At 43.8% G+C, this 14,146-nt stretch overlaps 1 protein-coding gene across 1 annotated transcript in view; it reads left to right on the top strand.

Annotated features, from left to right (window-relative positions):
• Positions 1-14,146, top strand: part of IQGAP2 (IQ motif containing GTPase activating protein 2) — a 266,925-nt gene that overhangs the window by 125,347 nt on the left and 127,432 nt on the right. Inside the window, exon 3 of the mRNA XM_045847877.1 lies at positions 9,922-10,078. Within this exon, the coding sequence (XP_045703833.1) occupies positions 9,922-10,078 (157 nt within the window). The remainder of the gene's footprint in view (positions 1-9,921; positions 10,079-14,146) is intronic.

The raw sequence follows: 14,146 nt of genomic DNA, 5'->3' as shown, positions 1-14,146 counted from the left end.
TCTGTAATGGATCCTTTGGAGCATTGCTCTTTCTTTAAGCTGATGCTCCCCTGCCTGCTTCCTTTTTGTAAAAGTTGTTTCGTGAACACCTGTTGCATGCAGGGGACTTTTTAACCAGGTGACTCCACATATGGTATCTGTTTTAATTCTCAAGGCATCTCTGTGAGGTCACTGGTGTATACCCACAGTTCTGAAAGGCAGAAATTGTGACCCAGGTCGATGGTTGTATGCCACAGTAATCACCACTAAAAAGTCACAGAACCAAGTTCAAACCCAGGTTTTTGGGAACCCAAAGTCTAGTGCTCAGCTGAACCCCACAGACACCCCCGAAAGCGAGAACAGCCTCTTCAGCCAGTTCCAAAGAGGATGTTTGCCTTTGTCTTCTATTAAAGCACAGGTGCGCCTCACTGTGGGAAAGCAGAGTCCATGACGGTCAGAACTGGCTCATTCTAGCTTTTGAGAAGCCTTCACTACGAGTTTCTGCTTAAGAAGTGAACATTCCTGGGCAGTGAGCGTAAGCCCTGTTTATCGCGTTCATCTTGAAGAATTTGCCCAGTTGAGAACTTGTCCAAGCAGAGTGGAGTGTGGGGGATGTGTGTGTTCTGAGGCGACAACCTGGGCTGAAATCTCAGCTCCCTAGCTGTGTAACCTTGAGCAAGTTACTCAATGCTCTGAGCCTCTTTCCTTCCCTATTAAGGGGCATCATAGCCATCTGTCTCATTGGGTTAGTGTGAGAGTGTATTCATTCATGCAAGTATCGGATACCTGCTCAATGCTGAGCAGTGTGCTAAGCAAATGTGAACTGCCATGGTGTGTTGGCATTGTCGGTACCGTGGGAACCCTGCTATAGTGGAAAACTGGCTCACGGACATATATAAATATTAGTATAACCCCTAATAACTTATAACTTGTGTGGGGCAGTAGAGTGTATGGGTTGGCGGCGGGTGGTGGGGTGGCAGGACTGAGTATGACTTGGCTTGGATTAGCTGAGTGGGTGCTACTGACGGCAGGGACAGGAGAAGGCATGTTTGACCCAGTAAAGGGCTGGGCTGGTTGCTGCCCTATAGAAGTCTGTGTGGCAAGGGACAGCTAAACAAATAGTGTAGAAGGACAGGTGCAAACAGTGAATTAGGTGGGTGATTGGGTGAAGGGTGGCTCTAGGGTGTGGCAGTGAGCGGTGATGGCAGTGACAGCTTTCATGGGAGGTACTTGCTAGGTGCCAGGCACCATTTTCCTGCTTTTCTCCCATGGACTCCCAACAGCCCTCTGGAGCCGTCATTGTCCATACCTGATTCACAGAGTGGGAAACCGAACACAGACAAGTTATGCCAGGCCCCAGAAGCACACAGCTGGCAAGTGGCACAGCTTGGGTTCAGCCTCAGATGTCTGGCTCTAGAGTCTGTGCTTTGAACCATGTGCTGTGTGCCTCTGAAGACAGGGTTCTTGCCCGCAGGGAGTTGACTCTCCCGGTAGGTGAGTCAGTCAAACAAATAAATGTGATATAAGCTGCCAGGTTGTAATAAATGTGGTGAAGGAAATACAGTTGGATAAGGGGTTTTAGAGGGTGGTGGGGATTGATGTTTTAGTTAGTGTATTACTTGCTTGGGCTGCGATCGCAAAATACTATAGACCAAGTGGCTGAAACTATTGTCTCACGGTTCTGGAGGCTGAAAGTCCAAGATGAGAGTGTCGGTGGGATTAGTTTCTTCTGGGATCTCTCTCCTTGACTAGCCAGATGGTTGCTTCTCCCGGATCCTCAGCGGTTTTCCCTCTGTGCCCAGCCCTGGTATCTCTGTCTGTCCCAATCTCCAGTCATTGGATTAGGACCTACCCAAATGGCCTCATTTAACTCAGTCGCCTCCGAAATACCCTTCTTCAAAATACAGTCAAGTTCTGGGATACTGGGGTTAGGACTTCAACAAATGAACTTGGAGGGGGGCACAGTTCTGCCCATAACACTCCACCCTTAGACCACCAAAATGTGCGTCCTTCTCATGTACAAAATGCATCTAACATCCCAGAAGCCCCAAGTCTTCACCCATTCTGGGGTCAACTCTAAATCTCACCCAGATATCATCTAAAGCAGGTGCGGGTGAGCCTTGAGGGATTATTCATCCTGAGGCAAACATTCCTTTTCAGCTGGGAGCCTGTACAGACATTGATTGACATTGTCATCATAAAAGGAAGAAATCAGAAAGAAGAAAGGGGTCACGGATTCAAACAAATCCAAACCATAGCAGGGCAAATTCCATTTGACTTTAAGACTGGAGAGTAATTTCTTAGATGCTCTGTCCTTTGAGCCCACCAGGGTGCTGGGCCTGCCTTCCAGATGCACTGGGGCTGCATCCTGGCCCACAGTAACCGAGGAGGCGGCAAAATATGGGCCTGTGGCGGGAAGGGCAGCTCTGTTAAGCTCTGAGTCACCTTCGGGGTCATTTTTTCCCCGTATCTTGATACACTGACAGATAGTTCTATTGTCCCATCCCGTAGAATCCCTGAAACCTAAGGCCACTCCTTCATTTTTACCCTCCCTCTGTCCCCTTTAGTTTGCTGTACATTGCCATGTATAGTGCACTCCCATGTATAATATGCATCCATGTGTTTGGCCCAAACATTCAGGAAACAAATCTTTCATTTTAATTTTTTAATTCAATTATTTATTTATTTACATTTAGATACTTGTGTGGTTTTTTTGTATTATAAAGGAAGTTTAGTGTTTATTTTTGGACATATCGTATTCAAGAAATTTTCTACAACAAGTAATTATAAAAGGTATTTCAGGTACTGCCCATGTATAATGCACATCATTGTTTTTCCCTCAAAAATTTGGGCAAAAAAGTATGCATTATTCATGGCAAAATACGGTATGTTTCTGCTGATACAACCCCGTATCTGTTCCTGGCTCTTGCTCAGATGGGTGATTAAGTTAATGAGTCACATTCTTTATGCACTGATTGTCCAGCTGTACCTTTTATGTTCTCTCCTTTTCTTATTTTTTTTTGCAATATTGATAGGGTGAGAATTCTCCAAATCTTCAAGTTCTGGTTCCTTTTTGCTTGACAATCTTTTCTTCAATTTCTCTGTATGCTCTTGCATTAACTATGAGCAGCAAAGACGATCTAAGGTTTGCTCTCGCTTTGTTTCACGTATTGTACGTGTTCATCAGCAACAGTCCTCCTTTACTTTCTAAGCCTTAAAGCCAGGCTCTTGACATGGTTAGAGGGACCTGAAAGGCATATCTTCTCGATGTTTTCCTTGACAGGGAATCCCATTGGTCAGGTGTCTAAACCCACATGCTTTAAAAAACAAAGCTTATAGTGTTTTCTTTTTGCCTTCTCCTGCTTCCAACTATCATCACAAACTAGATTAAGTCACAAACCATCATTTTTCCCTCCCCCACCACAAGACTCTACCTGGGCACCAGTGTGAAGAACAATCAGCAAACAAGCTCTCGCTTTTTGTAAAGTTCCTGGGAAGAACCAGGAACTTTAGAATACACTGTATTTCATTATTGAAAATGATATGTGCTCATGATAAAAAGTGAAGACTCCCAGCTCAGTTGTGCAGCGTGCTCCTCTGCATCCCTGCGCCCTGGGGCAAACGAGGCTGAAGGGGACAGTTCTGCCGCAGCCTCCAGGGGATGAAAACGTTTTCCTATGAGCACTTAACCTCATCCTTCTGACGTTTTACTATCTATTGGCCCCAAAGGTGGCCAGTTACACTGTGCATATGAAAATGTCTGGTCTTTGTTTTTATGCTTGTGTAAAATATTTCATATGCTGATTTTCAAAACATTTAGAGAGAGAAAGTGACTTGTAACACTTGAAAGTTCATGGAACAGGGCACTGCATTGAAACAGGACTTTGTGCAGAAAAAACACACTTCCTGGGTTTTGGCCAACAGTTCTACTTTCGGGACATTTATTCCATACAGTGCTGCATGATAGAGATCGAGATTTATAGTTGGTGATTTCCTGAATAACAACTCAGATAGCAAATGCCTCAGTGAACAACTTTCATATGCTCTGCAAGGCACAGAGTAGCATAACAGAATGGATCGTTTGTCTCAGGATTTTCATGTGTTTGATTTTTTTATCTCTTGCAAGACAAAATGGCATTAGTTGTTTTTCTTTTTGGCCTAAAGCTAAAATTGGGAAAATGTCACCTTTATCTCTCCTTCATTCTTCTCCCAGCATCCTCTCCCCGCCTCCTTCTTCTCCCAGTCTCACTTGGGTCAGACCCTATACTTTTACTTATGGAAACTACCTCAACTCAAAAAAAAATTGATGGGAGACTACTTAAATGATAAAAGGGAAATTCCTTTTACTTCCATTTTGTTTCTATATCTGGTAATTGGTCCAAATTTTCCTTGCAGAGAGAGGAGAAAATAAGCAATACTAATAGGAAAGTAGCCCCTCTGCCTTTTAAGGTGCTCATAAGAAATGGCTTTGACTTTGGCTTTGGGGGGAGACATCCAGTTACTGGTGTTGTGGTCAGTAGGAGCAACCAATAGAAGGAACAGGGTAGAAGCAGTAAGTGCAAGGTCAGCAGGAGGATGCATGGCTGGTTCTGGTTTTCATTCCTATGGATTTTCAGGTCAAATCTGAAGACAGGTTTTAGATGAATATGAAATCTTTCTAGCTTGATTTTATGTATTCATGTTTTCTGTGCTAGCATGCAGAAATCACAGACATATAGATCATTGGAATAGAATTGAGAGTCTAGAAATGTTTTTCCACATTTGCAGTCCATTGATTTGTTCAGCAAGGGTGCCAAGACAATTCAATAGGATAAAGTGTAGTCTTTTTAACAAATGGTGTTGGGACAACTGGATATCCACATGCAAAAAATTAAGTTTGACTCTTACCTCTCACCATATACAAAAAATAACTGGAAATAGATTGAAGGCTTAAATATAAGAGCTAAGCTCTTAAATATAAGCTTCGCTCTTATATTTAAGAGCTTAACTCTAAAGCTCTTTGAAGAAAACATGGGTAAATATTTGTGACCTTCAGTTTTGCAATAGTTTTTTAATATGACACCGAGAGTACAAACAACAAAAGGATAGATAAGTGTGACTTTGTCAAACGTTTTTGTGCCTCAAAAGACACCACCAAGAAATTGATAAGCCAACACACATAATGAAGACATATTTTGAAATCATATATCTGATAAGGGATTTGTATACTGAGTATAGAAAGACCTCTTATAACTCAATTATAAAAATATAACCCACCTAAAACATGAGCAATGGACTTGAATATACATTACTCTATAGAAGATATGCAAAAGGGCCATGAGCACATGAAAAGATACTCAGTATCATTAGCCATCAGGAAACGAAAATCAAAGCCCTAATGAGATATCACTTTGCATCTACTAGGATGTCTATACTAAAAAAAAACAAAACAGCTGTTTGTGTCAAAGAGGTGGGGCAGTTAGAATCCTCATACAGTACTGGTAGGAATATAAAATATTGCAGCTGCATTGGGAAACAGTCTGGAAGTTCCTAAAAAGATTAAATATTCTACTTCTAGGGTATATGCTCAGGAGAAATGAGAACATATGTCCATGCACAAACTTCTATATTAATGTTTAGGCAATGTCACTCATACTAGCCAAAAAGTGGAAAAAAACAGATGTAGATAAACTATAAATAGATAAATAAAATGGGATGTGCCCATATTGTTCAGCAACAAAAAGGAATGCAGTACTGATACATCCTACAGATGAACCTTGAAAGCAGTAAGTAAAAGGAGCTAGTCACAAAAGGCCACATATTGAATGTTTCCATCTATATAAATTATCCTGAATAGGCAACTCATTGAAAGAAAGTAGATTTGGTGGACTGGGAATCTGGGGGTAAAGGAGGAATGACCGCTAGTGAGTAAAGGGTTTCTTTTTGGAGTGATGAAAATGTTCTGAAATTGGTGATGATCTCACAGCCCTGTCAATATGCTAAAAAATTATTGCATTGTACACCTTAAGTGGGTGAGCATATGGTATGTGGCTTATTTCTCAGTAAAATTGTTAATAAACAAAAACAATCATATTACATAATTACAATGTCTCTGAATTCTGCTGTAATTTTGGACTCAGGGACCGAAGCAAGCGACCCGTTGCCAGGACCTCCGGGGATTGCAGAGCCAGACCTGCTGAACATCCGGCCAGTCGTCTCTGTGTTGTGACTGTTGGAGGGAGTTTGATCCCAACAGATCATAAAAGTCACACTTAGACTTTAATTGGTTTGGCCAGATAATGCCCGTTTGTGTAAGAGATAAGCTACTGAAGTTGAGGTTGGCAGTAGAAGTTTAACTCTTTCTCATGTAACCTTATTGGGAAGAGTCTTTGAGACCCTGCCATGGCTTGCAGGAGCTGTTACAGAGGTGACCTTATCTGGACAGGCTGTAAGCTTCCCGTACCTAACTGCTGCTTGTAACAGCACCCACAGAGCAGCCCAGGCCATTTACTCTTTACTATTATTATTAATTTTTTTAAGAAAGAGAGAAAAAGATCCATTGTTGTTCCACTTATTTATGCATGCACTGGTTGCTTCTTGTATATGTCCTGACTGAAGATTGATCCGCACCCTTGCTGTACTGGGACGATGCTACAGGTGTGCCCAGCCTGCAGCCTGCGGGCTGCATGTGGCCCAGGATGTCTGTGGGTGCAGCCCAACACAAAATCGTAAATTTACTTAAAACCCTTTTTTTTGCCTATCAGTTTTCTTTAGTGTGTGTGTATTTAATGTGTGACCCAAGACAAATCTTCTTCTTCCAGTGTGGCCCAGAGATGCCAAATGGTTGGACACCCCTAACTGAGCTACCTGGTCAGTGCCAGGGCCAGGGCATTTACTTTTGTGGGGTAGATGACAGGGGAGTCTGCAGATGGTGATCCTAACAATACCTCTTTCATATGCGGAGGTTTTGAGGATTAAGTGATAATCCCCACAAAATATTAAATCCAGGTTCTAGCACAAAATAGTGCTTAATAAATACTAGTTATCATTGATGAGAATAGCATCGTGTTTGACTTTGAAGGCAGTGAAATGAATATATCTCCACTGATGCCTAAAGTTGCACAAATGCTACATTTGTAAATCTTTGGCCGTGTCCTAAAAGGATTTAAGTGTGAGGCTTGGAGCATTTTTCTTAGGCAGGCAGAATCTTTCATTCAATAGCAATTTACCAGGTACCCACTACATATACACATGTTGGCAGGCACAAGGGGTTATAAAGAGGAAGAAGAGGTGGCTGGTGCCTTCATGCAGTTGGCTCCATCATAAGCATTAGCAATGGCTAGACTTTAAATGGGCTGTAGCTCACCTAAGTTCTTGGCATCATTAGTGTTTTAAGCCAAGTGCGCACGTATTCTGATACAGACATAAGTAAATGGGATTACCTTTTTTTAACAAGCCTGAGTCTCGTGTGTCACACTTCATGCTGGTTGGTGTTTTAGCTTCCAGACCCCAGCTCTGGTCAATGGCTTCTCTCCCCCTCCCACCTCGGCTGCCTCGGCCTGTTTATCTCTCCCCGCCCCCACATGTGTACCCCAGCTACAGGACTGTTGTAAGGCAATGATACAGTGCTGCGTGAGAAAGAATTTCCTAAGTTTTTAACATAATTATTTGAAAATAGATTGCGTTTTAATGTGAAATAGTGTAACTAATGATATAGTTTGTAGTTTAGTTAGACTAGAAACCCAGTCTTCTGCAATGGCTTTTAACTTGGCCAAATTTTTATTAAAATGGCCACAATGTTGATTCCTTAATTATTTTTAAATTTGGCCAGTCTGTGGCACTCATGCTTCAGTTTATCTCAAACAAGGCTCATATGAACCGAACCTCCCTTCCTCAGCTTGGATAGGATACGTGAAAGCCAAGTCCACCATCTCCTTGTACCTGTTCCTGTTTTCCAGTCTCACAGCCCGCTAGAAGGTTAGAGCGGGGGTCATCCCACCGTCCTCACTCTCCCCGCTTTAGCAGAGGAGAAAACTGGGGCCCAGACAGGCGAGGGAATATGTTTGGGGTCTTGCAGTGGACTGAGACCCTGGGGCAGAGAACGCCCTTCACACCAGGCCCCTGACCCTGGCTGCTGATATTTCTCTTTCCTTCTACCCTGTTTTCTAAGCTGTCACCAAGTCCTGTTACCGTTTCCTTGAAATGCTTCCTGGTTTCCTCCCTTCCCCTTTCTTCCTGTCTAATCTTGTCCTTCAGTTTCTCACAGCGGGAAAAGCCCAACAGAGCGCTTTGTCTCTGGGACATCCATCATACAAGATTAATTTTCTCTAATTGCCACTGTCAGCATGTCACTCCTCTGTTTCGAAGCTTCAGGAGCTCCCTGCTTCCTGTGGCAGCAAATATCAACACTTCGCTCTTGTGCTCTGTCCTCCCGAGCCCAACGCCCCTGTATGTGCCCAGGTGCGTTTCATTTCTCTTCCTGAGCCCCAAAGGCCCAGGTGTTCTGTGGGTTTTCTCCCTGAGTCGGCTGAGTGTCATTTATGCCACAGGTCTGTCCAGCTCCCTGGCTCGAGTGTTCCTCCTGCCTTTCCAGATACTCGTTTTTCAAGACCAAACCCTGGTCCCCCCACCTTTTCAGTGTTTTCCCATTTATTGCAGTGATAACCCTCCCCCTGTGTTCCCCAACTTTTTCTTCTTATGCACTAACACGTGGCATTGGGTATAATAGCTTCTCATATATAGATCTCAGGTTTTTCTTGCAATTGCATTGCTTTCTCAATTATTTAATGCTCTTTGAAGGCAGGGCTTATGTTTATGTTTTTCTCACATATTCCATGCTTTACAGTGCCTAATAAGTGGTCAGTAAATACTCCTTGCCTGTTAGGGACTCTTTGAGCTTTAAAGGATGCTGTCCAAAGCTACAAGCAGCTCAGTCACTTTACAGTGTTCGCTGCTTGGATCGGGATCAGTTGTTAATATTGCAGAACAGTGCTCCAGTGTCTGCCAAATGTTGATAGGATCAGCCGCTGTTGTGTTAACGATCCTCTGGGGGTACTGGCCGTGGAGGTATTGTGCGCACACTAACAGTTTACAGTTTGTTTGCGGATAGGTTGCAGGGTGGTGGGGAGCTCCCCCACAGAGAGCCCGCACACCCGCCTCTTGGACCTGGTAGCAGGGAGTAGTTCCTTAAGCGTGGGTAGGGAATGGCATTATCCTCGTAACTCAGCAGATTCTCGGCACGCCAGTGTGAAGTGGGAAGTGGCCTGGCTCCCCTCCCACGGTGTGTCCTTGAGCCACTAATGACCTTGGTGCAATACTGGCACCATGTTCTCAGATTTAAGCTGATCTTGTTCTGAAACATATTTTCAGAACCCAGTAAATCCTCTACCTTCCCCAAAAGGTAAACATGTGTGATAAGTACCTGATATCAGAAAAAGGAATGTGTATTATTTAAAGAAGACCATGTCTGCTTTCTGCATTTTGGTGTTCCTTTGCATGCCCTACTGCCTTTCCTGAGAGTCACTCCTGGACTGGGGCACTTGCAGGTTTTACTGCACCTGGCATCGTGCTCTCCCCGTGGCATAGCCCTTGCAAGAATCTCCTCTGCAAAGGGCTCATAAACCTGAACCACTTAATTCTGTCCTGTCAGCAGGACTAACTCCACCCATACAAAATGGTTTGGCTTTTTCCCTCTTTGGTACAAAAGAGAATTGGCAGAGGCTCAAGGTTGACAAGCTCTGGCATGGTAGTGAATTCAGGGCCTCTGGCCTTGTGCCCCTTGTTGAGCTTGTGTTCTGAATCCTTGTCCCACCCAGAAAGTCCTCTCTTTCCGTCTGTGACGCCAGTCCTGCTCCCTTAGTTCCTGCCTCCATCGCACGTACTGAAATGCTGCATCTCTTCACTTCTAGAAAGTCACCCAACTGGGGTCACTTGAATGTTTTTGTTTTTTTTTAATCCCTTCAGGTGGATGGAAGTCTGCTTACTGGAAGAATTGCCACCGACCACTGAGCTGGAAGAAGGGCTCCGGAACGGAGTTTACCTTGCAAAGTTAGCCAAGTTCTTTGCCCCCAAAATGGTATCGGAGAAAAAGATCTATGATGTGGAACAAACACGTTATAAGGTAACTGAGATCTAATTGGTTTTGCCTTCCAGCTTGGTGTGAAAATTCAGTATTTTATTTTCTCTCCCTTCTTTTAGTGTGTCTATAAGAATTTTGAGGGGGGTGGGATGTATGTCCTTGGCCTTCAAAGCCCGTTAATAACCATTCCCGAGGCAGCAGCAGTTTTAAAAAGCAAAGCGTTTGTATTTCCAGGCCGAGGCTGAGGGACCCACGCTTTGTGCGGCTCCCCTATCACCCCTTCGTGGAGGTCATTTTTATTAGCACCAGTAAATGTCAGTGTGTGGGCACTCTGCCCCCCTTTTCCTCACCACCACACAGTTTTATTACTCCCCTTATTCTCATCAAGGAATAAAATACCCAGCTGGGACTTGAACTTGTAGCCCCAAAGAGTTAAGGCCAGTGTGATAAAATGAATAGTAATGTTGAATAGTCAGGTAGGAATTCCTTTTCATTTGGTATTTAAAACAAAATACAATTAACCTTTTTATATGCAACCAGTTTTCAGAATTATTTCACAGCTAATTTGAGAAGGCATATGGGGGAGGACACAAGACTGAAATAAATACCAATCTTGTATCAATTAAAAAGTTCTGATATTTTAGAGAACGTGTCTGACTATTTACAGGTAAAGTAATATATCCAGGGTTTGCTTCAGGGTTTGCTGGGAGGAGCTTGCACAGATGATCCAAGACTGGCCGTGAGTTCATAATTGTTGAGGCTGGATGGTGGGGGCGTAGGTTTGCTACACTGTCCTGTCTGCACTTTTATGCTCAGAAGTTTTCATTGTACAGTGAGGGAGGAAGGCGTGAACACTGACCCTTCATTAGGTTGTGTCTTCAAAAGGGAATTTTAAAATGTGTGATGTTTCTCTTGTCTGCCTCAGATCAGGGTTTCTAAACCTTCTTTGAAACTTGATTCTTTATTTTCTTAGTAAGTTCTTTCTATGGGTATTTTTCTTCTGCAGACTTTCAAGTATCCTTAAAAGTTGTTTCTCTTACAGCCGCAAGGACGACATTAAATCTAGTTGAATGTCACTCTTTCCCACATATTGCAGGATTCACAGCACCCTTCAGTTGTTACCGGGGCGAAATTTGTTTTAAAAATATGTATGTTCAGAGCAAATGTTTGAATAATCACGTAAACTAACAGCAGACAAGAAGAATTAACAAATCTTTTATGACAAATCTGTTTTTATGGTCTAGTCTAAAAGGTAACTGAGCAAAAGTTTCTGCCTTGAATGTTATGAATAAGGGTTTGCATTTGTTAAATGAGTTGAGCTTATGAAGTCATATGTCTCACCCAAGAGTTTTCATCTCATTATAGCCTTCCACAAGACTTTAATGAAACAATGACTCAGCCAGACAAAATTAGTTTTTTAATTTTAAAAAATTAAAGTCCAGAAAAGCACAGAAAAAATTATTTGTATATCCACATCACAAAATAAATTAATGTATGTCCACATTTTAGAGCGTGACTTTCCTTTTTTCTCTACAATGTTTGCTACCAAGATCTAGGCCTATTAGTACAAGACCAACAGCCAGGGAGATGTGATGACAGAGTTAAGCTCCAGCCTACTCTGAAAGGGAATTGTGGGTATTTTGTGTTGATGCCATGGCTGGTGAGAATCGGGGAGGAAGGACACACCTTCAATGGAGGTGAGCCCCCAGCAGAGAGTGGGCTCACTCTTTCCTCCCCCTGGGACATCAGGCACCTTGACCATAGGCGTCTCTTTCCAGTTCAGCTGTGGATTCCCTCCTGGCAACTGAAACAGGCACTGTTTCCTGCTGATCCTACTATTAGAGATCCTACTATTAGAGATCCTACTATTTCGAATAAATGACAACTTATCTCTGGGATAGAGATGGGAAATATTTCTGATCTTTTGTTACGAAATAAAATGCCTGTGGGGCCTAGGCAGGTGAGTCATCCCTACCTTGAACATGGTAAGAAAGGGAAGCGCTGTGTTTTGCCCTTCCCCGCCCCGTCAGGCCCCTGGAAGGCTGGGGTGCCCAGAAGAAGAGCTGCTAGCAGAGGGGTGGGAGGAAGGGAAGTAGCAGAAAGAGAGGGTGGATGCCAGCTGTGATGTGGGAGAAAACACAGGACAAATGGAAACTACTCCTCTGTTGATAAATCACTGGAGAAAAGAGGTGGGGTTTTTTTCCCTTTTATGAAATTCCTGAAAGTGCTTAATGTCCCTGCATGGGAACGTTTCTTGATTTCCCATGTAATCATAAAATTTTTATTTTAAGGCCATTTAATTTCTTTTACAAAAATGAAAGGAAACAATTATCAGTGAACAGGAGACTTAATTAATGCCCTGTTCTTGTGTTCTTCAGGACTGAAACCTATCACATAGTCTTTTCCCAGGATCACTAAACCCTGGGGCTGCGGCAAAGATGTGGAAACCCGAGGGAACGCTCGGTAACCCGGGCCCACCCTTGATGTGCCATCTGGAAACCATGAGTTCAGGGAGCACGGGCTCTCGCTGCAGGGTCTGCCTAGACTGCAGCCATAAAACATGACCCGCCTGCTAGGCAGTGTGCCCCCAGCACGAGCTCTGCCCCCAAGCTCTAACGTCCTCAGTCTGGGCACTGACGCCTTTGAGTGAAGCAGATGGGAGCTTTTGTGCTGCCCCATGCTCTCTGCCAGCTTATGTGCCAGCTTAGAGGCCCCTTTTCATTTAGGGTTAGAAGGATGTCCTAGGTCTTTGAGTTAACCTTCCCATGATGAGTATTTCTCTGTCTACCTCCAGCCCCAGTCCGGGTCTGAGTTACGTGACTACACCAAGTTTGCCATGACCCCTGACGCTGTCCCTCTTGGATACACCATGGTATCCTGGGATGATTGTCTTGTCATGAAGGCAAAAACCCTCTGTGCCTTCTCTGCCATATCCTTGGTGAATGGCACAGGGTCTGGCCGTGGTGGAGAAATAGCTGTTGGATGAAAAATGAATGACAATAGTTTCAAGTAACCAAAGGACTCCGTTTCTTTGCTTGTCTTCTATGCTTTGTTCTATACTTAATCAAGGTACTTCAAGTTTGACACCTTTCTTTTAAGTGTGATGCTCACACCTCCTGCTCACCCACCTGATGGGTGTGTAGAAACACGTGGGCTCCTAGACCCCAACCCATGCTACTGAGTCAGGCAGAATCTCTTGCCCAGAGACCCAGGACATGCATTCTTAATAGTCATCCCAGGTGATTCTTTTCTTATGTACTACTAAGGTTTGAGAACCACTGCTCTGTGGTAGATAAACATGAATATAATAAATTTTAATAACGTTATAAGGAAAGAAGATATAGTTGTACTATGATAGAAATATACACAAGGCAGAACTCATCCAATCGTGTAATACGTATGAGCACCTGCTGTGTGCCAGGCACTCCAGACGGCGCAGTGAGCAGGGTGGACGTGGCTTCATGGCGCTTACAGCTGGACAGGCAGACTGGGAGTGAGTGTACATTGCGAATCGTGTGAGTGTGAAGGAAGAAACTGACAGATAGCAACCAACAGAAGATATGCTTTTCTGAGGAGCCGTTTCTCTCAGGCTGGAAGGATGAGAAGAAAATCATCCATGGGCAGAGCTCGGAGGAGGTAGTGGGGGAGAACAGTCCAGAGAAAGGGCCCCATTTGTGAAAAGCTCCTCAAGGAAGACTAGAGATTGGCCGAACTGAGTGTCCGAGAGGCTGCACCAAGGGACTGTGATGAGAAATACAGGAGGGAAGCGGAGACAGATCAGGAAGTCACACGTGGAGGATCTATGACTTCATCCTAAGTGCGGGGTTGGGGGAGGGAGGAAGCCTTTGAAATGTTAAGCAGAGGCATCCTGGTGCAGTGTGTGCTTTAGAAAGATCTGTCTGCTGCTCCGTGTGGTTCAGAATAAACTGGAGGGAGGAGGAGGGTGAAGGCATAGCAGAGTAAGGGGGATTATTCAATCCTGGTGACAGTGGCCTGCACAGCCAAGAAATAAATGGTTTCAAGAGGGAAAATAAAGGATGAATCCTTTAAAATGATTCGAAGTGGATGGAGGGCAGTGAAGAGAAGACAGCTGAGTGGACAATGGAGATT

This window comes from Phyllostomus hastatus, unplaced genomic scaffold (genome assembly GCF_019186645.2).
Source record: "Phyllostomus hastatus isolate PE091 unplaced genomic scaffold, TTU_PhHast_1.1 phas_contig_58, whole genome shotgun sequence".
In the NCBI taxonomy this organism is placed as follows: Eukaryota; Metazoa; Chordata; class Mammalia; order Chiroptera; family Phyllostomidae; genus Phyllostomus; species Phyllostomus hastatus.
This window is presented reverse-complemented; position numbering and strand designations above follow the sequence as displayed.